The sequence below is a fragment of the Bactrocera oleae genome, chromosome 2 (genome assembly GCF_042242935.1).
Source record: "Bactrocera oleae isolate idBacOlea1 chromosome 2, idBacOlea1, whole genome shotgun sequence".
NCBI lineage: Eukaryota > Metazoa > Arthropoda > Insecta > Diptera > Tephritidae > Bactrocera > Bactrocera oleae.
Genome location: NC_091536.1, coordinates 63,266,595 through 63,292,725, shown reverse-complemented (window position 1 = coordinate 63,292,725; position 26,131 = coordinate 63,266,595). Strand labels below are relative to the sequence as shown.

The 26,131-nt window shown below is 33.3% G+C and overlaps 1 protein-coding gene across 6 annotated transcripts in view; it reads left to right on the top strand.

Moving 5' to 3' along the window:
• The window catches only part of Cow (Proteoglycan Cow), a 168,002-nt gene extending 142,313 nt beyond the window's left edge, over positions 1-25,689 (top strand). For 2 of the 6 annotated variants that reach the window (XM_036368775.2, XM_036368774.2), the window contains exons 7-12: positions 2,570-2,802; positions 6,701-6,820; positions 12,866-12,959; positions 13,206-13,604; positions 14,257-14,394; positions 19,125-25,689. In XM_036368775.2, the coding sequence (XP_036224668.2) occupies positions 2,570-2,802; positions 6,701-6,820; positions 12,866-12,959; positions 13,206-13,604; positions 14,257-14,394; positions 19,125-19,231 (1,091 nt within the window). In that variant the 3' untranslated portion in view covers positions 19,232-25,689. Of the gene's footprint in view, positions 1-2,569; positions 2,803-6,700; positions 6,821-12,865; positions 12,960-13,205; positions 13,605-13,686; positions 14,395-19,124 lie in introns of those variants that run through there. The other 4 variants (XM_036368777.2, XM_036368778.2, XM_070105479.1 and 1 more) reach the window with 4 other exon arrangements.
• The last annotated feature ends 442 nt before the right edge of the window (positions 25,690-26,131 follow it).

Below are 26,131 nucleotides of genomic sequence, written 5' to 3'. Positions count from 1 at the left end.
GTGTAAAGTTGGGTGATATAGCTTAAATGGTATGGAAGATACATAATAATCATTTTGGGGGGCGGGGCGCAACCCTCATTTTAAAGAGTTTTAGCCCAGAGCTGCCCCCTCGTAATGCGATTCAATGTACCAAATTACAGTTTTGTATATTGGTCTGCGGCTTAGTTATGGCAATTTATAGGTTTTCGATTATTGGTGTTTTGTGGGCGTGGTGGTTTTAATCAAGAAGCTTGCATGAGCGACCGGACGGACAGATAGTCAATCGGATTTCCACTCGTCTCGTCATCCTGATTACTTAGATAAATATGTATATATATAACCCTATATCTATTTTGAATAGTTTAAAGTGTTACAATATGTTGCGAGAGTGTAATAATGCCAAAATCTTTTATTGAAGACCTTATCTACATATGACTCAAAACGAATATTATATATTGCCTTCGCTTACCTTAACTTCTATTTTCTGAGAGTAGCACCAACTGAGATTTCGCGATGTCGCGTTTTAGTGAAATTGGGATCCATTTCATTAAAGTAAAAGGTTATTTATCAAACCTTCTAAATTCTGACATTGTCATACGATCCTGAATTCATTAATACCCTTCAGATTTATCGCACAGATTCGACTTTTATTGCAAGCTATATAAATTGTATACAAATAGCTTCAGATATCACAAGCTTACGCGCATCTCCAACTTCCTGACGTGACATTTTCTCTACCCTCATATAAAAAAATTGGTATTATTACATCTGCCAGTCAATTTGATTTAAGCCACTTGTTTTTTCAATTTGTCAGTCCCCAAATTTTTCCAAATCGTAAACAAATAATTACTTTCAACGTGTATAATTAAAATCAAATGAACGCCTATGTCTGGTACTTTAAACACAGTATTACCCTCTAGCCTTAAATTAATGAAAGAAAAACGAATAATGGTTTAAAACCGGTATTAAAGAATAGATATTATACATGAGACTGCAGGTGTTTCTCATATGAACAAACAATGGGAAAGCTAAATGCCCTTACAAATGTAATTATGCAAATAAAAGCCATGGAAGTTAAACTAAAATAATCACTACAAACAAGTGTATAATAATTCGGAACCAAACGACTAAAATCACTATAACAACACCAGTCAAAAACAACATTCGTGACTTTATACCTCAAAACTTATACACATTTGTATATACCAACATACATATATGAAATTTATACCACCCTACCGGATTAAATACAAACAAAAGCTTTAACAATAAACACATTAACGGTAAGTTGTCATCGTAAATCGGAAAACAAACAGCAAGGCGATACTGCTAAGCTGCTTACTGAAATCCCGTATATATTGTGGCACATTACAGGACAATAATTAACAATGTAAACAAACCATTCAAGGGTATTAAAAATAACGGTTTGGAAATCGTTTCCACCGCACACCTTATTGGTTCGAGACAGCCATTAAAAATTAATGAACAATTTTATTAAGTAGGAAGTATTTGGTAAGGAAAAGTTTTCCTTTTCTATCACACCATTCTCGTACATCTTGTTGAACTATCGACAGGGACCATACATAATTGAAAACTTCATTTTTTAAATTTGCTGGAATTATTACTCGGATATAGTTATCCAAAAAATGATCTACCAGTTTTTAATCTGACAAAAATCGAAAATTTTTTGGTTTTCCTCTCAACACTTTAATACCCCAAAATCGCCTTAAGAGTCCTTCTTGGTTTTGTTTATATAAAAAATTTATGTAAATTGAAATGTTAATGAAAACATTGTATGGAGATAAAAGCTTCCGGTCGGCTTGTATTATCTCCATTTCACTGTTCTAGCACAACGTAAAACTTGAAATCCATTCCAGTGCCGACATCACAGAAAGTGTGTTTAGCGATAATCTCGGCAAGTGAAACTACTCATCCTTCACACTTTTGCTAGCATCTAAGAGCTTCTTAAAAAATTATTTATTATACAAATTAGATTATTACCTATATTATGTCCCCTTGAATGAAACAGAAACAATATTCAGTAACACCAGTTCAGATGGTGATTAGAAACACCAACGACATATTGCATCGATCCGAATCAAATATCCATGAGTCCTCATACCGCCAAAATGCATATCGACCCTCGCATATCGACAGAACAAGTTGAGCCTGCCACATATTTGTTGAGGTGGCCAATTCCACCCATATCGGCCGGTTCATAGAAGGTCTAGCCACCGAGATGTTCCAACCTCAGTCAAGCGAAAGCTGGACAGTGCGGGGGAAAGTGTATAGATGTCCATGCAGCTTTGACCAAATCTTTAGCCTCACAAAGGGCAGCATCTAACATAGTTGAAGCTCCTATATTACGGCGAGATGAGCCTTGGTAAGGGCAAATAATTCAACGCAATGAACAAAACGGTTAAATTTAGAATACCAATAGTTTCTCTTCCACTATACAGTATCATTAATAGATAATAAACACAAAATTTCGGTTCATGATGTTAATGATCCATATATAATCCCTATGTTAAATTTTTACTATGTATAATAATATTACCTATATTTATATTCAATATGTTGCTTTTTTCAGAAAATATGGATGGCAAACGATTACAGCGTCTCAGTGAGCGTCAAAGTGCTTTTAATGCCAAATATAAGAAGACCATTGAGCAACAACAGCAGCAGCAGCAACAACAGCAAAAACAACAAATGCAACAACAATTAATGTACAAGGATAATAGCAATAGCAACAACATTATGGGCAACTCAAATGACAATTTTGACAACACTTTGAATAGCAACAATTTTAATGCTATTATGGACGTAAGTAGCAAAGAATATACATTTACATACATATTGTATTTAGTACGATGAAGTAATACAACAGAAAGGTGTAATCAGTTTAAAATGCGTTATGATTTGGAGTGAGAATTTATTTGAAATAAATATTTATTTGTTGTTGTTGTTGTTGCAGCGGCAGAAACCCCTTAAGTATTTATGCACTTATAAACAAGTAAGGAAGGGCTAAGTTCCGGTATAACCGAACATTTTATACTTGCAACTTGCAAGGATCAAAACCCGTGAAATACTTTCAGGTAAAAATACAGAGCCACACGCTCTTTCAACTTCATTAAGATAAATCACATATTGACCGATATATGCGGTATGAAGCCAACTGGAAGTTCGGATGTATGGGGGCTAACGGAAGTATTAATCCGATTCTACCCATATTAAACATACGGGCATAGTACTGGTATTATCAGGAAATGACATTTTCCGAATTTCTTAAATATATCTCACAGATTGACCGATAGTTTGATAAAAAGTTCACATTTGGAGCTGGAGTCCACATATGCGGTATCTGTGGGCTTGAATAATTCTGGCTTGATTTTAAAACTTTTTGGTTATCAGGTGACAAATCTTTAACGCACTATTCGTACAAAGTTTTATCCCGATACGTATGTTTATTGGTGTTTGATTTGTGTACTGGAAAAAGAATCAGATGGAATTTAAAATTGTGTTATATGGAAATTAGCGGGATTGTAGTCTGATTTCGCCAATTATCACCGGCTTCTTTAAACTTTTTGTGTCATCTCGGGTGTCAAATTTAATATATCTGACGCTTTTAGTTATTGAGTTATTGCAATTTCATAACCGTTGTATGGGAATCGTCCACTTCTCGGGTTATAACGATTTCATAATTTTTACACTTTAAAAGGGGATGGTAAAAATATTTATTCTAAGAAAGTTGGGTTGATTTAGCTTAAGTAATTTGGGAGTACTTATTAAAGATTTTCATACCACAGGTACCCCTCACCACTGCAATACTCAGCACCAAATTACAGTATTAAATTTGAATTCTGTTAAATTTTACATAGACCCGGTGACCAGAATTTAACAACTTCTTATACCCATCTTCCACATTAATATGTAACGTTAAGAAAATATTTCACGGCAATAAACTTTTATCTACCCAACGCTGAACTCCCATAATGATGAGTTCATAAGCGTGAGCAAGCTCATGTTGACACTACTGGTATTGCGGGCACTAATCGGTATTTCCTCGCGAATATGTCCGATATATACCGAAATTTTGTCGACAACTTTACTCCTAAGGCATCCCTAAAGAAAAACTTCCATTGGGGCTGAGTCTGAGTTAAGACTTTTTGACAAAAAGTTTTTAGAATGGGCGTTGGAACTGGGACATGTTGGCACTATACCACAAAGTAGGTGTACAAAAGTAGGAACGAATAATACCTTCTGTTGACAGAACTATTCATACAGAAACCTTGAGTGAATGCGAAGGTTTTTCTTGCCTCAATTTAGGATACATGCCATTCTATTAGCGACATTGCTTACCCACTGATTTATGTGAAAATATGGCATGCCTTAGAAATACATTTTTTTTATCAAACTGGGTGATTTTGAAACGCTAGACCACTTTCAAGTAAATAGTTCACATTGTTTGCTAACTAGTTCTACGTTTTCGGAATTCTTAGGAGTCTAGTTTGTTCAGATTGTGCTTGAGTTTATTGTTAAACCTAACTTCTGAACATATCTTTTTTTTTAAATGAATCAATGAGACTTTAACTGGCGATTGTTCAATACAACTCCAGCACTCACGCTGTGAACCGCTGAAGTACTCTTCCGAACGGAATATCTAATGTGTACAACAGTACAGTAATAGGTAATTTTTGCATTATGTATTCAAATGTATGTGAATTAACTTTTCATACAGACTATTAATGACACAGTCAAGTATACCAAGTATTTATCAGCTAAAGCTATAATGAAAGATAGCTAAATAAAAGGGCTGTCAAACAGAAAAAGCATTATTTTGAAGAAAGCTTTAATACTTAATAACGGAATAATTTTGTATTGAGACTCGTGATTACTAACCCATTAAGTAAGTTCAATCAAAAATTTGATATGGGAGGCCCTACAGGTTTAAGGAAAATTACTTTGAAAAATAGATGAAATCGATAAACACTCATTTTAGACTAACTTATAAAGATCTCTAATGCTGACTGATATCTCAGCGAAATGTGTTGAATGCACCACACAGAATATTTATCCATTCTAACTCAAAGACTGTAATAGGTTCGTAGCTTTGCCAGATCTTTGTTTATTAAAAAAATAGGGTATTTTCCTTCTGCTGACTTTGGTCTATGAAATGATGTAACTGGTCAAGAAAAAACAAACAACTAACCTATATCTTTATATGCCCTTGATTCAAATCCCGGCGTCGTATTTTAGGCGGTAGAAATATAATTATATAAACATTTCGAAAATTTTAGGTGAACAGGAAATATTAAATTGCCACGAAGTTTGTAAGACCCCGAACGAAACGTTGGACTAGCCTCTCAGTTTGTGAGATATCGATCTGAAACACACACGACCTTTTTTCTCAAAAGCTGCTAACTAGTCGGAACCACCGATATCAAACCACTATACAAATAGCTGTCACATATACTGATCAATCAAAATCAAGTCCTTGTATGCAAAACTTTTTTTTTTTTGTTTTACACGATATCTTCAGGAAATTTGCTTAAGACTATTGTCCAAGGAAATGCTACATTTTCCGAACATATTATTTAGCTCGGACCACTATAGTATATACATAGCTACCTTTCATACCATCGTTGCTTGTCTTGTTATAACTTGTACAGGGTCGATTTCACCATGTCCGTCTGTATATAAGCGAACTAGTCACTAAGTTTTTGAGATATTGATCTAAAGTTTTGTATACGTCCTTCTCTCTCCAAGAAACTGCTCAGTTGTCTGAGCACCATAGTATATAAGGCAATGCTACAATTTCCGGACGAATTGTTCCGAGCACTATATTGTAACATTTAGTTACCATACAAACTGACCGACATCCAGGTATTGATATCTTCAGGAAATTTGGCATAGATTATTTTCAAGAGCAGCGCTACAATTTCCAATCATACTTCTATTGTTGAGACTGGTTAACAATAATATAAGCAACCATTCATACCGTTGATATAAGGAATGAACCTTTGAAGGGTATTATAGCTTCGGTGCTGCCGAAATTAACATTTTGTCTTGTTTTTAATTATATACAACTTTTCAAATTTACCCACCACACTTGAATGCTTACCATTGCACCAGTTCAACAGTTCACCACATACGTTCATTTATATATGTCCTCATTTTCACAATACACAAGAGACCACACGTTACTTCTAACTAGGTTTTAGAGCCAAAATAAAAATTCAAATGGCAGCAAAGTTGATAAGTCTCAAATTGGTACCTTTTGTGGAATTCCCTGAACAAACGTAAATAACGAACGTAAATTTTATTTCAATTCTTGCAATAGTTCTTTATTGTTTTTTCGTTTCTTGATTGTTCTAAAATGAATTGTGCTTTCTTTCCTATTTCTTTCATTTCGCTTACACTGCTGCCGCACCGTTGCACCGCCCGCCCGCTTATCCACCACACTTCATTGCCATCGCTGCTACCGTTACGCCGTTAACGGTTCTACAACACCGGCGACTCACATGATTTGCTTATTATTGTTGCTTTTATGCTTACTCATGCGGATGGCTGATTTCACATTCTTTGACACCTGATCACGTCGCACTGCTCGCACTGCCCGCAACTGCATACTCCGTTTTTTTCACTGATTATTGGTGTTTGGTTATGTGTGGTTTGGTCATCGTTGTCACTATTGTCACCACACGTGAGCTCGGGTAAATAGGATAAGGACGATAACAATCGCCATTACAATCACATAAATTCGCAATTCACATTTACACCGGAGGAAATCAAATACGATAACAAACACTATAAGTATCTCAAGTACACCGCCTACAAGAAGGTAAGTGATAAGTGATAACGCATATCCTGTTGATATCAATGTGAAATATCTAGTTTAGTTCATAAACTCTGCATACTTGAAAAAGTATGATAAAATTAATGTAAAAACATACTTGCATGTAAAGTGCATAGGATGACGGTCTGTACCTCACCAATCAATTTCTATCAGAAAATGATAAATTAAAGATATAGAATCAAGACCGGTCCCTCAAGGCGGTATCGCAGAGACGAAATCTCAAATATAATCGAACTAGGACAATTAGTACAAAATGCTATAACCGTTTCTAACAGTATCCGAAGATGATATCACCTCTCCCAACTAATACGATGTAAGAAGAAAAATAGTGGGATTTCGGTATTGGACCCTTAGGGGAGTTAGTATTCAGAAAGTACCTAACGACAAGAGGTCGGTACTTTTAACGTATACACGTATACTCTATTTTTGAATCTTTTAAAACTATTACACGGCTCAAACACCATCACAATATTTACAAATTAACAAGCATTCAACAGCTTAGTCCCTTACATGGTATTTTAACAACGAACCAGATTTTTTTCAGTACTACAATCATTATAAAATATTGTCTTTTAGAAAACTAGGCGATGTTAATGCCACTCTATCTTAAAATTTTATTCCCTTAAACGTTTCTTATACGGTCAGGTCTGAAAACTTTCTTTCTGTCGACATATCCTTTAGAACAATGTCCAAACACTCCTCCCGTCAACGAATACCTCTATGGGGGCCCACTTAGTACTGTTGTATTTGATCATAACATACATTATTCATCAAACCAATTATACTGAACGCTGAGATATCTAACTACAAGTATCTTCTCGGCAGCTCATCTGAAATAGTTGCTGTCGAAGTATAAAAATAAAAGTCGACTCTGTTCGATGTTCATCTTTTTTTATGTTCTCAGGTGCGCGTTCATATAGCTTTAGTAAGAGCTTTCGCTTTTAAAGAACAAGGGCTTTGCCCAGACTAAATCTCTTGTTAAACAATTATATGGAAAAAAATAATTTATTCAACTTATACATCAGATTTTAAATATTTTCATCATCGCTTGTTTAAATAGAGAGTTCCGTGTTTTCTGACTCCAGAACATGCAAAGTTAAATTGTGTATGCGGGAAAATGATTTTATAAATGTATGCCAAAATTAAATAAGTGGAATTTTCACTTAACCTATGAATGAATTTAAATGTGCGGCGGTTTTAACAAATTCTGATGATATGCTTAGGATTATATCATATATGGTTTAATTTTCCCACAGGGTACCCGGCTTCATCCCACAGAATACCTACATATGTTTACAATGAAGTATGCCATTTGGTCTATAATAACACTCCCTACCACACTCCTACACATGGTTCTAGCATTTGAGTCATGACATTTATGGAATTCTCGTTTCCTTGTAACTTACACCCACTATGTATGTTGCTGTGGATACAGAGCCTTTACTCCCGCAAAAGGTGATTTGAATTGTTGTGTAAAACACGAAAGTGATTATACTTATGAGTACAATGCAAGTGCTTGCAATGGAAATAAGCACGTAAATATGGATTTTGTAGAAGTAGCTTTAATGGCAATAAAAGAACTTGAACTAAATTCCCACCACTTCCTTATACCCCGCCTACACTATCCGTCACTTTGTCTCTGTAATATTCGCCATGACTAAAGGCTGCGCTGTCAAGTAGATATATACAAATATATACCATATATAAATATAAGAATATTAGTTACATCGGTGGCATGAAGAGTGTGCCACATAATTTTACTGACAAGTTGTCATTACCACACGCTTATTTTGATATACTTTGAATGACTTGCGTTTGTTGATGGGGAAAAATTAATTTGACCACAATATTCACATTATTGAATTTATATAGTGTTTCTGCATACTTGGTATTTCAGCATCATGAATTTGAGGTTACTTTCTTAATTAAATAACAAGGAGCTTAAATTTCGGCAAGTCACAAGTGAAAATGAGTTTGGGAAATGGAGAAAATCAGATAGTAACCTCGCCCACTAACCATATAACGGTTGTGTTGAAAATTACTAAAAGTGCAATAACTCACTGAATAAATTCGCCACAAGCATTAAATTTCACAAACAAGATGGTAGGAAAGAGCTTTATAGGAGGAGGTAAAACTTGAACAATGGACGTGGCTCTACTAACTTTTGGCCGAAATTCTATAGCTCAGGAACTAGTCGACCAATTTCTAATTCCAAATTTTGTATGTGAGGTTACGCAGCCATTCCTGTCACACACTGTGAAAACGGGCGAAATCAACGGTCATAAAACTATGCAACTAAAAGCTTCACCTATCCATGCTGTCATCTGAGTAACAAATTTACTCTAACGCATTCTTAAAGAAAGTGAAAACACCACATACGGCTTAATAATAAGTATCGTTTAAAATATTAAAAAACGTGCTTTTAAAGCACTTCAAACTAAAAAGTTAAAAATAAATATATTTATTTTCCTTTAAAAATTTTGGTTTTCGGCTTTCGTAGCAGTCGGCCTTTAACAAAATAATTAAATAAATTATGTTTAGTTCTGAATAAAAAATATGCATCGGTTCCTATATCTATCCATCAGAGAGATAATATTAGAATCAATCTAATAAATTCAAATGAAATATATGTGATATAGACTATATCGCAGCTAAATTGAATATATGGGATATATGGTATGAGGAACATATCTACCCAGAGAAGTTAAAACAACGAGAAGGTGCAAATTGAATTTTGTATGATGCTCGATTGGTTAGCTGAAAAATTGAGATCAAGGAGTTCACCATTTTCTGTAATATTTGCTGTTATTTAACAGAAATGAGAATTTATAACAACGTTCTCTGACAAATTACGTATCTCCCAACATAAAGAGAAAAATGAAATGAAATGAATGAGAAAACAAAAAATACAAATGCCACTTCACATATGCATGATTATTTTTTGCCATATAAACGACTTTTATGATGAAAAATTGATAAAATATGATTTTTTTGCACAAATGCTACATTGATAAAATGTGAAAGATTATGCAAAAAATTATATTTTACTATTTTCATAATTTTTTAAGTCCAATTGTTACAGAATTAATAATTTATATATGTACATCAATATGTTATATTATATAATATAATAATATATTATCAATTATCAATAAATACATGTGAGCGCACTGCTCTATATGTAAGTATGTATGTACAAATATGCGTATGACCGCGCAAAATAAGTAAAGTACAAAAACAACAATTGTCTCAAAAAATTGCACCCGAAATCAATATGGCAGCCAAATTTACAAATCCTAAATTTGTAGTAAATCACACACCAACAACATTTTCATTCATGAACGCTTACGCACAAGCAATAAGCTAAGTCGTTTCACTCATAAAAGCAAACGCCTTACACATCTCCCCGAGCAGGCGTTTGCCTACCAGCGTCTTTTTGCGACGATGGCAAAAGCTAGAAATCATAAATTTAACATATTTTTGATGCTCGCTATAGAAAGGAAAAGTGACAACCCTGCAACACAGAAAACAATGACAAAAGTGGCAACAAAGCTTTTGTCGATTTAAAATATTTCACAATTCTAAAATATAATATTTTTCCGTGGCTGGCAAATATCTTCGTCAATATGTATGCATGTTCATATAAAAACATACATACCTACAATGTTTTAAGTTCTCTGGTTTTAAGTTCTCTGATCCAATATAATACTTCCTCTTAATTTTGCTAAGATATCTTATTCATATATGTATATATATAATATATAATATGTAATATATAATATATAATATATAATATATAATATATAATATATAATATATAATATATAATATATAATATATAATATATAATATATAATATAATATATATAATATTATATATATATATCGTTATATACGGTACAAAATCAACCGGAAGTTTAAAGTACAATTCTTACTAATTTTCTGAATTGGAAAGAGATTGTTTCTTAATTTCATTCAGATTTTTTACAAATCGACCAATAGATTCGGTAGAAAGTTAACCGGAAGCTCATAAGTATTTGTAACGGGTGTTTTTTTCGAGGTATAGAACTTTAAGTTTGCATTACTGTTCAAGATGACGACCGATTTAACAGCTGTCAAGTGATTTATTCTCAGTTTGGTTTGGCAATTCATCATGAATAGACTCACGCCTGAACAACGCTTGCAAATGACTTCGATGCGCTGTAGCGCACATCTGGTTGAATGGCTACGTCAACAAACAAAACTGTCGCATTTGGAGTGAAGCTTATCCTCAAATGTATGTTGAAACACCGTTATATTCAGAAAAACTGACTGTTTGGTCGCTTTATGGGCTGGTGGAATCATTGGGCCGTACTTCTTCAAAAACGATTATGGCTAGAATGTTACAGTGAATGGTGAACGGGTAGAGCCATGATTACTATTTTTTTCATTCCTGAATTGAACAACCATGATGTCCAGGAGCTGTGGTTCCAACCAGACGTCGCAACATGTCACACAGCTCGTGCCACAATCGATTTATTGACAGATACGTTTGGTGACCGCCTTATTTCACGTTTTGGACCTGTGAATTGGCCTCCATGATCTTGTGATTTAATACCGCTAGACTACTTTCTGTGGGGTTATGTAAAGTCATTGGTCTATGCGCATTAGCCACAAACGCTTAACCATTTGGAAGACAACATTCGCCGTGTTATTGCCGATATACGGCCACAAATGTTGGAAAAAGTCATCGAAAATTGGACGTCCAGATTGGACTACATCCGAGCCAGCCGTGGCGGTCATATACCAGAAATTATATTTAAAATGTAATGCCACAAGGTTATCTTTCGGATAAATAAAATTCATGTCAATCGAATAATCCATCGTTGTTTTATTGCAACTTAAAGTTCTATACCTCAGAAAAAACACCCTTTATTAGTTATATGGGGGCTAAGGAAAGTATTAACATAATTTTACTAATTTTTTGCACAAGATCATGCACAGATTGATCGCTATGTCAAAGATCAGCCATATCTATCATAATCTAATCGTACTTTTAGTAGATTTCAACATAATCGTTATAAGGGGAGTGGGCGTGGTTATTATCTGGCTTTTCCCATATTCACAGTGTGTGAAAAGCTGCTTCTTCTCAGTAAGTTTGGTTGATTTGTTGGTTGGTGTGTACATTAAAGTACTTAGGGGGCGGGGCCCACTTTAAAAAAATTGTTAGCCAAAAAGTGTGCCCCGCTACTTCGATCCCCTGTACCGAATTACAGTTTTGTTTCTTGATTAAGTGCTTAATTATGACACTTCATATGTTTTCGTTTAATGGCGTTTTGTGCGTGTGGCATTGGTATGATTACGACAATCTGAAATACCAAGCCTATATATATAATATATGTATAACTCTATTGATATACCAACCTTATATATATATAAAGCCTTATATATTTATATATATATATATCTATATCGAATAGCTTCAGGTGCTACAAGAAACCGTTAGATGAACAAAACTATTTACATCAGTGTGGATAATTTTTTAAAGCAAAAAAGTCATAGTAGGATGAAACCCATTGACAACGAAGAATGAATTATCAACAATTCAAGGAAAAATAACTTGCCGGGGATCTGAGGACAGGAAAAGGAAGGGGAGGGCGTATTTGAATCAAAGGTTTTCAACCTACTATAAATTTTGTTTACTGTTTACCAAGTTTAAAGGCTTCTGCACTGGTATAATAATATTCTATACCAGCGTGTTGTCAGTGATTTTTATGTTTTGGTAATAAAAGTACACATTTTGGACTGGAAAATAAGTATTTAAATTTATTTACCCAAGTGGTAGCTTATCTTCATACTATATTTTTTATAAATGACCGAAAGTTATTATTTCTGAGTCGAAAAAATCATTAGCTTATTAGTGGTTTCCTTTACTCATATGTTTCGAAAAAACCATGAACATTAACTGTGGTCATTGAAATTACAAAAACTTATGTAATTAGATAAAATACATTATATTGATCTAAATCTCTTTCTCTCTTTTCATTGCAGGACAACCAATACCCCGAGGACAAGCACAAAATTCGTGGCTATAATGAGGTGGTCGAGAAACCACAAAAGTACAACAAAAATAGCATGAACAATGGTGAGTAAAGGAAAGAGAATACACATACACACATAGAGTACACACCTAAAACACTCAATCACAAGCAATCAATGCGACAATTTGCATAATTTCTCGCATTAAATATGACCTTTTCCACTCGCAACACACAAGTGTCCACCTAATGGGTATACACATTAAATATTCACACACACACTTGCTTGCATTCAGTACAGTCAAGAAACTTAATCACTTAATCTCATTCCTTCTCGGCATATACCCACTCAGGTTTCCTACCCTCCAAATCGCCCGAATGTAAGCCACAACAATTGACCGCCATCGGCAATCGCTTGCTTGACTGGTTCTCCGTTATAATGGCCGACAGTAAGAAACGACGACAACATAGCCAAAAATCTAAGGCGCACTTTCCACCCGCTTGCAAGACCGAGGCCAAATGGATGTTCGGCCACTTGGATTTAAACAACGACGGCTATTTGTCGCTGCAGGAAATGTACGACTTGGAGCATGATCAGAATGAGCGTTGCATTAAACCGTTCATTGATACGTGCGACTTGGATCAGGATAATTCGATTAATACGCGCGAATGGTGCCGCTGCTTCGAGAAGACCGATCGCCCATGCGCCGCGGTACGACGAAGAATCGCTGGCGATTTTGCAGGTGAGATAGGTACAGGTGGACTTTTATTTCTTTAAATGATTTATTTATTTCGATTCTTCGTTGTTGTTTTTTATAAACTGCTACACAAAAGTACGAATGAAAAGAGCGCAACGAAACGAATAAGAAAAATGAATTAAGGATATATTAAATTAGACACAGATTCAACGTTTTTTTAGCTCAATTCTATTTTAATAACTGCAATGAAGCTTTCGACATGTTTGCACTTTGCATCGCACTATGGAGCTTTCACTTACATCATATCAAAGCTTTCACATATTTAAGAGCTTTTTAAGTTATAGCAGCTTTTCCAATTATTATGCTTAATACAATAAAATCAAATTGCATTACATTTTAATGATTACTTGTTAATTACATATTTTCAAAATATACGCGTATAAATTACGTAAACTTCTCTTAGTTACATACATACATATACTCTTACGTTTTTATTATATTATATACTTTTTATAGCTTTGGTTCTTCAATTAACTAATAAACATTTTAATCCGCTTGTGCTATACATTGTATCTATAAAGAAAATATTAATCAAAATTCGACTCAAAGCTTTCTAACTTTCATATGAAAATTTCCATTACTCGTTAATGCTTCCATCGGCATTTGTCGCTTCGTTGCTGTCACTCTTCCACTCATGTCATAAAAGGCGCCTATGCACCCGATTGCGATATTCAGGGTTTCTATAAACCCACCCAATGTCATAATTCTGTCGGTGTTTGCTGGTGTGTGGATAAGCATGGAGTTGAATTCGCCAACACACGTACTCGTGGCAAGCCCAATTGTGGTAAGTATTTACGTAAGATCATTATTTTTACATATTTAGGGGTATACGAGTATTACAGATATTAAGTCTTCCAAAATGGACACTTGGTAGGTTGCCACAGCAACTCTGCAAGCTAACGTCAATTAATAGTTTAGATTACATATATGTTGTTTTATAATCCCCGGAACAAAGGTTATGTCTGGTAAATTTTTATACTCTCGCAACCTGTTGCTACAGAGTATAATAGTTTTGTTCACCTAACGGTTGTTTGTATCACCTAAAACTAATCGAGTTAGATATAGGGTTATATATATATAAATGATCAGGATGAAGAGACGAGTTGAAATCCGGGTGACTGTCTGTCCGTCCGTCCGTCCGTCCGTCCGTGCAAGCTCTAACTTGAGTAAAAATTGAGATATCTTTATGAAACTTGGTAGACATGTTTCTTGGTACCGTGAGACGGTTGGTATTGCAGATGGGCGTAATCGGACCACTGCCACGCCCACAAAACGCCATTAATCAAAAACAAATAACTTGCCATAACTAAGCTCCGCAATAAGATACAAGACTGTTATTTGGTACACAGGATCACATTAGGGAGGGGCATCTGCAGTTAAAATTTTTTTTTTAAAAGTGGACGTGGTCCCGCCTCTAATAGGTTTAATGTGCATATCTCCTAAACCGCTAATGCTATAATAACAAACTTCACTGGAAGCAAATGTTTTTAGCACTTCTATTGACGGTGTGAAAATAGTTGAAATCGGGTGGCAACTCCGCCCACTCCCCATATAACGGTACTGTTAAAAACTACTAAAAGCGCGATAAATCAAGCACTAAACACGCCAGAGACATTAAATTTTATCTCTGAGATGGTATAAGATGACTTTATAGGAACCGCGTTCAAAATTAGACAGTGGGCGTGGCACAGCCCACTTTTAGGTGAAAACCCATATCTTGAGATCTGCTTAACCGATTTCAACCAAATTCGGTGCGTAACGTTCTTTTCATGTTTCTATGTCATAGTGCGAAAATGGGCGTAATCGGACTACAATCACGCTTACTTCCCATGTAACACCATTTTCAATTCCATCTGATTCTTTCACTTTCCACTATGAAAATCAGGTAACAATGATTATATCGGGGTAAAACTTTGCGTGAATAATGCAATTAAAGTATGCCACCTTGCGGCCAAAAATTGTTTAAATCGAACCAAAACTGTTCAAACCCCTAAGTACTAAATATGTGGACCCCAGTGCCTATAGTTGACCTTCTACCGAAAATATCAGTCAATCCACAGATAAATCTCAAACGAGTATACCATTTGACTTTGCGAGAGTATAAAATGTTCGGTTACATCCGAACTTAGCCCTTCCTTACTTGTCAAGTTTATTTCTGTCCTGAAAAAACTTCTCATAAAATCTAGTAATTGTTCGAAATTAGTATAAAACACTCTATATTCGATCCTCAAGTCAAATACTGCTGCTAAAGTCGGTTCTAATCAGACAGTTAATGTACCATTGTATTGACCATAATATCGACCAAAGTACTCTAGGACCGGAATGCAGTCCAATTAAGCTGCCCTAGATCTCTCAGCTCCTGCAAGGCTTAGAATAGACATCTCAGTTCTTGAAACACAGGGCATACCACAAAAGTACTTTGAGGTAGTGTTGATACTGATCTACAGATCAAAGGCTTCTACTTTCAGAAAAAAACAACATTGTAGGGCTCATCAAAGGGCATTTACCCTAGGGTCTCACATTTACAAACTTGGCAATGTAGAATCTGGAGGATGGAGGATGATACGATGCTGGAGCATTACTTTTGTGAATCCCCAGCATTTAGACTGTTGAGACGGGACATCTTTCACAGCTCCTGTTGCTCCTGATATTTCATTAAATCCACTGAAATACTCCGATCATAATTGGATTTCACTTAGGAGAACAATGCGTCTAATGATGACAAAAGTGCGGTTCAGGCAATCCTGCACTTCTATTTCCAACCAACCAACAATTCAGTCCATTTTTAACTACGACATTTAGTTAGTAGTTCTACCTTTTGAGAGCTTTCCCGAAGTCAACTCGTCATTAACTTCTATAACGAAAGTGTCTTCATGAGATTTCTTTGTATTATAGATGTCAAATTTTATCATAGTTCGACTTCTGACTCCTTCAAAGGTTTACTTAGTCATGTTACATGACAATTTGAATTAGAGTTTGAACGCAAATGTCCATCAAAGATGACGGCAAGTAGGACAAATCTTTCTATAGAGTGAACTCAAGGTACTTCAACTGGTTTACTCGTCAAAGCGAAGTACGAAGAATTAGCGTACAGATCATACAAGTAATAACAAATCTAATATAATGTAAGCCAAATTGTGTAATGTTAGAACCCAGACTATTCTATGCGATAAGAAAGGACCAAATTTTCATTTGTCCAGAGACTATCAACTCCACTGCATTCTTTTATGTAACGCAACACAGACTGTCGATAGGCTGATAGAGTAAATACTTAGGTTTGGAGGCCTACTTTGACCTTGAAAATCTCTTTAAAATAGGGAGTAAAGAAATATCCAAGAAGTTTTCATTAAAAATACTACCGAGTCATTTTGATTTTAAGCTTTTCATGAAGAACCTTTCGATTTTTTTCCTAAAAAATAAAGTCTTATAATTTTGAGAATATTTTAAATATCAAGTCAATTTTTAAAGAAGGCAATAATAAAAACTAGATTCCCTCAAATATCGCACTTAATCGACAATTCGAATCCTAAACTTATCCAGGCGCCATCGTTCATGTAACTAAAATGAAGTCGCTTGCAAGAGTATATAGTGCACAGTTTGATTGGCTTACAAGTGAGCGATGTTCTAAAGCACGAACCTTAAACTTCACTAATATCCCAACAACAACCAGTTTGGCAAAGGAACTCTAGAAGGACATTAGAACTTACAAAAGTAAATATATGTACATACCACATTACTGTTAATTACGAACTTGTGGCATTAATTGGAGGTTCTAGGCGGTCGAGTTGAGCTGATTTGTGGCCATTACTGTGTGCCTATGCAAGGCTAATTGGCTTGCAGGAGCCCACTCACCGGCTGTCCGTTGTCCAGTAAGGTAGTAATTAGTAAACTTATGGTTTTGAAGGTTAATACCGTTATATGCATTTAATAACCCTTTGCAGTGGGTGTGATTTGTGCAAAGGAAGTTCGTTACCTAAAACCTCTGTGGGTTGCCTTGTAGCCTCGCATTTATGGCCGTAGTATAATTTATTTCAATATGTAATGCATCAGTCCTTAGTAAAACATTGCCACCCAGAGAGTTATGCATATACGATGCGGATTTTAATCAAACATTTATTCAATCTATAGTACTGATCGCAGATCGAAAATTCTCTATCAAAACTATCGCAGCAAAACTCTCAAATGATCCACTTGATTAACTTTGCATGGCAACATATGGTAATCGTCTTCAATTCGCTTGCTATATTTGAGCTATTCAGTTGAATTACGTTTAAGGGAGTATGTATATATATCATTAAAATGGTTAGACCACCTTCCCTTCTATATCTTTTGATGGTTCTAGTCGATTTGATTTCCCATGTAACAGTTGTATGTTCGATTTAATATTGTCCAAAATTTTTCAAGTCGAAAACAACACTCCTTAAGGAAAGACTATTTCACTAAGAGTGGGAAAATATCTAGATCCAATCTGACAAAAATCCAGTGAAAATACTGCTTAAATATTCAAGGGATCTAAACTAATGTCCCTTTCTTATCTCACACTGCGTGGTCAAAAGGTGCTCAGCATTTTCAACTCAGTAAGACTAACTCATCAAACATAAAGGCCTATTATCTTATTAATTTATTCAAGTCTGTCTGTATGCCCGCATGTATATCCGCAAACAAATCCTTCTGTTTTTCATATATCAATCTGAAATTTTGCACATGACATTTTCTCCCCAAAGCTGCTCATTTGTTGGAACCACCGATATCGGACGCTATTAAAAATACACCTGTGAAGAGTATTATAGCTTTCTAGTTTCTTGTTCTTTCTAAGGCTTTCTGTTTATCACTTTCGTATTCAGCAGCTATTATACAATCAGTTGGAATTTCACTGATGCTTACTTATCACTTTCTGATAAATTTGTCCCGGTATTTTCAATAAGCTTCCGTTTTCTATATATTTTGTATTTCATATTTTAAGTTTTAGTAACTTTACTGCTAAGAGTTATTAGTTTAACATTTCAAATAAATGTTGTAGCTAATTCGTCTTAACTATTTGTACACCAAAAGGTCAGTCAACTGGTGCTTTGATATATTGACTTTGGTCAGCTCAGGGTACTACAAAGTAGATAAACTGACAGTGGGTGTCCGCAAGCATGTACGAGTATGAAGTGAATCTAAAGATTTCCATCCCAAAGCGGCTTGAATGGCCGATTCAATGACCTTTTCGAAATTAAAAAATAAAGTTTTATATTAACAATATATCTTAAGTGCAAACATCTGCATGTGTCTAGATACTTATGTACACCTGCTCATCAACTAGAGTGAAATACACATTCGTACATGCATTATTCCACTCCATTGGGAAAATCGAATTGAACTTTTAAGCCAATCAAATCTGTCAAGCTGACTAACAAATGAGCCAGCACAACTTTTCAGCTCTCATCATTTCTATTTCACTACTTTTTGGCTACACTTTTCCATTTATTTCACATTTTTTCTTTCATTTCTTCTATTATTCTATTTCAACAGAGTCCGTTGTGAATAACGCCTCATCACTCACCTCCGACGATGAGGACGAGGAGACCGACGACGACGACAGTGCGGAAGGAAGTGCCGATCAAATGTTGGTATTCTAAATGAAATGAAATGAAATGAAACTAAGTGGCAGAGTTTGAAAACGCTCAACACGAAAGAGGTGTGGAAGGGAGTGGTATACCGAAAGCTTACTTGAAGAGACACGTGGTGATGGATGCAGTGCGAAGGGGCAAAACGAAGCGCAGTGAAGTGTAAGAAAAAAGGATATCTCAAACTTACGATTTTTATTTGAAGCATTACATAAGTAAATACAAGTATATAGACATAAATAAAAGACATAAGAAAAATGCTGCATAAGCAGGTAACAAGTGTTGGCGCAAATTGCAGAAGAAGAAAAATAAAATTATAAAACAACAACGTAAAAGTAGCGAAAGCGCAGAAAACGAGGTTAAAATTGGAAAATATTTGCGCAATGGAAAATTAATTTTGTATGTAAATTAATTTTTATAAAAAAAAAATATTAATATAAGTATACATACATATATGTATACTCGTACATAAAAAAGTTATAAAACTATTGTAAAATTATTACAAAAACAATCGTAACAATTAGCGTATTAATTTTCATTAAACTCTCCTCATTTTCTTTATACGCTAACACCTAATTGCACAGGGTTGCATTGCGCTCACACTTGGTACACCGCACGCAATCGCATAGTAAGTTATGTAATAATTTTAGTAACTAATGCAAACTAGTAAGATTGGCATAGAGGGAAAGTACGCTGCAGAATTTTGAAGCTTATGCAAATTTACGAAAAATTAAGAAAACGAACGAAAAGCAAAATTAAATTAATTTCAAAGTAATGGTAAAGTGGAACTGCAACGTGTTGTGTGTTGTTTATGTAAAGAAAAAAAGTAAATTAAAAACATACCTGCTAGCTTTGGAGTAGTAAGCACTTACACACATACAGAGAGAGAAATACATTGGCACATATAAAATTCGTCACACACACATACACATGCATACACCGTCACTCATACGACAATGCAACAAAATGGCGATAAACACAAGCGAATAACAAACAAAAAAGCGAAACAAAAAGTGAACCATCTAACTCCCACACAAGCAATACTCTCTGATTAATTTTATTGGTTGAATTCTCATGCCGTCGTTAGCTTATAAAGTGTAGCAAATTAGAAGAAAGCTAAATATAAAATAAATATAATTAAAAAACGTAAAATAAAAAAGTATAATGAAATTTATAAAAAGTCAAAGTTGAAGAGCAAAAAGTTAGCGCCTAAGATGTTGGTCAACTCATTCTCGACACAAATAATAATTTTTAATCTTACATACATATATACTTACATATACTATATACATACATACATGCATATACATCAATTTTCTTCTGCTTTTATTTTTCACATTTCACATTTCAAATTTGTTATTCTACATATTCCGTTAGACAAACTTATGTATCGTACACGCTAAAATTCCGCCCAATGAATTTTGTGATAAGTTTTCAAAAAAAAAATAATAATAATTAAAAAAACAACAACTAAAGAAAAAACAATGCAATTGCACGTTAATATGATGCATTCAAGGAAACGCGAAAAGGTGAAAAGTAAAACACGCCAGAAAATAATTTAGAATGACACACACATACATAAACACAGTAATACCCAAACACTGCAAGTTTGTTTGGACTCAGCTTAAGTTGCAACTTTAAAGCAAAAAAAAACTTTAATAAATACTTACATATTTACTTATCTAAACAAAGAATGGAGCGCAGTAATGCAGCCGCAAATAAAAAAATATATAAGAAAGAAGAATAAGAGGCAGAAGAGGAGTAGTAAGAAAAAGAGCCAACATTTGCGCTGTCAGCTGCTGCAACGCTTACATGAAAGCATAATAACTAAGTGACAGTAATAAATTAATAAATAAAAGAGTAATTATTGTGAAACTGCTACCTACCTTATAAAATGGAAAGAGTTGCCAATATAGTTGTATTTAATGAAACCAATGATAAGCTTTTTGAGTGTACGAGTAAAGTGTTGATAAATATGTGTAGTGCAAGTAGGAGAAAAATGCCGCGCTAATAAGGATGAAAATAAATGAATATTATAAAAATTTATAAAAAAATACATGCAGATATATAATTTTTTGCATACAATTTTAAATATGAATTATTTAGTTCTATACAAACCGCTTAATTTATTCGCAATGGAATTAAGAGCTTATACACGAGCTTTCAGTTTTAGCTTTCCATTCCATTTACCTTCTGTTCAGATAAAAACTTGAGTAACATAAAAATGGTTATTATTTCAGCTGCCTTAGAAATCACCAGCAAATATTTGTGAAACAAGCAAAAGAATGTCTAAAGCTTTCATGTATGCTCTCATAAATCATTATCAAAAAAATGCATAAAACTTAATTTTCACAAAATTTCAAGCTAATAAATGTAAAAAATAATTGTCACACTTTATTAGCACAAATGTAGAGAAGGGTTTGGCATTCGTGTAAGCTTTCATGGAGGCTTTCTTGAAAAATATATATATTTAACCACTATAAACACAAAGAGTGTAGAATATTTTCAAATTTGAAAGCTTCTATTTTTATTACACACAAACTTATTGAAATCATAAATTAAGAACTTTTAGTTGAGCTTTCACAAATATCAGATATTACGTATTCAAATATGAGTGTAACAATTTACAAAAAAGTCTTAAAAAGCACTCATCAATTTAGTTTGATTTCTTTTTTATATAAAAATGATACAATTTTGGTGATACCAGAAAGATTTATATAAGAACTTTGTGAAAGTTCATTTGTTTCAGAAATACAATGCAGCTAGTGCTTACATGATTCAGTAAATCAGTAGAGTTGTCACTAAACTAATGTTCAAAAATGCCAACAAAAGCTTAGATTTCAAAAAGTAAACTCCTCTAAAGTTTCAAATTGCGGTGGAATTGATTTTAGATTCTGCTAAACAAAATTTAAAAAAAAAATACTGTGGTAGCAGAAACTTTTAGAACTTCGAAGAAATCAAAACATACTTTTACAAAAAAATATAGTTAAGCTTTCGAAAAAACACTGTACAAAATTTACGATGAATTAACTGAATCAAAGTTTTTAAAGAGTGATAAATATAGTATTTTTCATGGGAGCTTTCACTTGAGCTTTCCTATTTTACAATAAACGAATAAGTTCAAAGGCTTAAATTAAAAAATATTACAACTTTTTCTATTCGATAGTGGGGTTTATATTTTTTGTGGTGTATATTGCTTGGGACGAGCGTTAATCGTAAGTTTCATTCGTTTTAACAGCAAAACATAGTAACAGCTTTGAATAAAAATTAATTGCATTCGATTTTTTATTGCTTGACACACATTTTTATTGCTGCTAAGGAAATCTTCAATGCTTTTGGATTGATAATTATGCGTTTGTGCTATATTTTCTTTATAGTTGAAAGAAATAAAGTCTATGCAAAAAGGCACACCGTTAAAGTTTACAAAAAGTATGCTGTAAGTAGTAGAAACTATAAATATATATGAATGTATGTATGTTTACGAAGCTAGTTCAGAGAACAGATTAGAGTGCTTAGTAGGAGGGAAAGATTTAGAAAAAGCTAAGCAAATTAAATGAGGAATGCGAAAAATTACAGTAAAAAAGAGAACATACAACAACAGAAACACAGCAAAGCGTAAAGTGCAAAAATCAGATATTATTACAACACAATTTGTGACTATGAAGAGAAATAATAGAGACAAAAATAAAGAAACAAGCTGAACACGAAGCAGATGAAACTGATGATCAATACAATTAAGTGAACATAAAATTAAAAAAAAAAAAAAATAGCAAAAAACACACTAAAAAAAAGCGGTGTGTGAAACCTTCAATTATAAGCATTTTTAGCCAATAATAATTACCGTAATTGCAACTTTGATAATATTCGAGAGAAAATTGAAAAATAAATGCTTAAATGCAACTTAGCAAATACCTGCGTTTGCTGGAAATGAAAAAAAAAAAGAAATAAAAACTTATAAGATGCAAAGCAAAAGCAAATTGAAGTGAATAAGCAAATAAAACATATTTACATGTAATTTCAGTGTACTCATGAGTATGTGGAGATACACATGTACTATATATGTATGTATGTATAAGTATAAACATATACATATACTAAGAATCTATAAAAAATGCTTTTTTCAGTTGTTGAATAAGCAAAGTGAAAAAAATCTATTATTATAAGCGGAAGCAATGCGAGGTAGCAGCTAAAAAATATTGTATATGAAGCAAGTGTATTTGGATTTAGTTGGAAATTTTAAAAAATAGGACAACAACAACAGTATAAATATAAAATTTAGCATATTCTTTGTTTTAGGCGAAAATTGACTACCAAACTGAGTGGACTACTCAAATTAATTTAAAAGCACTTTTATTTAGGCGGTAAATATAAATATGCAGAAAGAAATACATATGTAATTTACACGTATAGTGAGTGACGAAACTGTTCATATAATTAAAGGTTTATGTAGTTTTAGTAAAATTTTTCAATAATTGAAGAGTGTGTGTGAGTTTTAGGCTCTATGTGAGAAATAACTAAAAAATTTGGTAATTTTGGATATCTTTATTCAATTGAAAATGTTAATATTAATTATAATATTTGCAAAAATAATTTCAAATTTTGATCATAAAGTGTTTATCTAAAAATTGCAATTAAACTTAATATAATTTGTTTGAAATAAAAATTTAATTAATCATAAATTTAATTTTCAAATCGCACCTTAATGACGCGTAAAGGTTAACTCTTGAAAAGTTCTATTTTCCACCCGAATTGGATCGCTTTTCTTAACTCTGTGCATGGCATATCTATATGTAGTAGGACAACGGTTAAGGTTGTTAATATTTTAATTTTAAATTCGCAATAAGTGTGTGTCCACCAACCGGTATATAATTTTTTGTAAAAAATTTCATGAAACTTAACGAAAAGTATCACTTTTCTGAACTTTTGAAAATAATTATATAAAGAGGATCAAGGGTTAAGCATTTTATAATTAAATTTTAATTTCTAAATAAGTTATTTTATAAATAATAAATAAACAAATAATAAATAATTAATCCAAATTTGTACGTGACCAAAGAATATGCTTTTTGAACATGAATATTTTGGAACCACCGATTCCACCAAAATCTTGCATTTTTCAATAATGTAGTTCATGGGTTTTTTGCGAAGCTGCTAAATTTAAGGGGAGGATGGTCAGTGATCCACTCTTTGCTTGATGAAAGATCCCACTGATTTTGGAAAGTCACATACAACTGTAGAATCTTGAAGTAGGAAAGCTTGTCAGAACTGCTGCATACCACATACTTCTCCAGCAATCATTTTCCATCACATTGTAGTTTCGTCTATATTTATGCAATGGAGATTTATTTGAAGCTTAGGTTTAGACAAACTGAACTTAGAACTTGTGTGTTTTGTTGTATTTTAGAAGATATTCGAGGTGCAAATAATTGAAATTTTCATCAAAAAATTTAACCTCGAATCAAAAAAGGTTGTTATTAAAAAAATTAATCTTTAAAAAAATGTTAAATAGTCCCACAAACAATAAGTTCAAAATGATATTTATAATATAAATTTCATATTTCAAAATTTTCATCAATTTTAAAAATAAGGAAAAGTTGTGAACAGTTTTGACACACACTGTACATGCAAAGCGGTCATTCATACATATGTACACACCCAAGAGAAAAAGTGTTAGCAAATAATAAACGAATGTCATAAATAACAAAAACAACATACATTTGTATTAAATTCAAAAAGAAAATGTTTGTAAAAATGAGAAATACAAAAAAAATAATAATAAATAAACAATCCTATTTAAATTGCAGCTAAGTACAATACTTGAGCGCATGTGTCTACAAACGAATATGCTTGATAGTACATATGCATACAGACATATATGCAAATAGCAAAAAATATTTTCTTGGTCCCTAATTTGTATGCATGAATTGCTCACTTCCAAAATACGTATTTGCATTAAAATGAGAAAATCATATTTTGTTGAAATTTCGATACCTCTGTAAATTGAATTATATACTGGCTTACAATCATTACCACTAACATACATAAAAAAATTTCAAATTTAAAATAATTTCCAATTTACGTAAAGATTCAAGCATTAACCGCATTACCAACAACTCACAGACATATTTACAAACAAACCGGGTACATTGTGTACCACAAATATGCTTACATATTTACTATATACATATATATATATAATATGAATACATACAAACATAATTCTGGTCAACTTAAGCCTTTGTACGTACATAGATATTTGTATGTATATAAATGCACTATATATTAATAAATACAGTTGTATGTATACATACACACCCACATTAACGCATATGTAAGTATAATTGCATTATGTACATTGTGGTGCGCTATGATATTTGCAGTTATCAAATAAGTTGTTTTTATGATATGTTTTATTTATTGATCAAATTCGAATTAATAAAAATCATTTATTGCTAAAAACAAAAACAAAAGCAATTTACTTATTTGCATAAATACTTTGATTGGCACTGCAGCGGCTGCAGCAACAACGTGTAAGTATTATACATAACATATGTACCACACATTTGTATTATAACAATCAATATTATACCACTTTATACAATTATTATTAATTTAATGCCTTTATCTTTAAGGAGTGCTCAGAGAAGAATGAGAGGATTGTTGTAGGGTTATTGAGTGCGTTACTTGAATATTTCCTTATTTCTTATAAAAATATACAAATATCCTCTCAAGATGAACGTTAATACACATATCCCAGAATGAAAAATCGGAGATCCCATAAAGAATATGGCGATTTACCATGTCCGTCTGTCTGTATGTACGCGAACTAGATTCAGTTGTTGAGATACCGATCTAAAATTTTTCACACGTCTACGAAGCTGTTCATATGTCGGAAACACCGATTTTGGATCA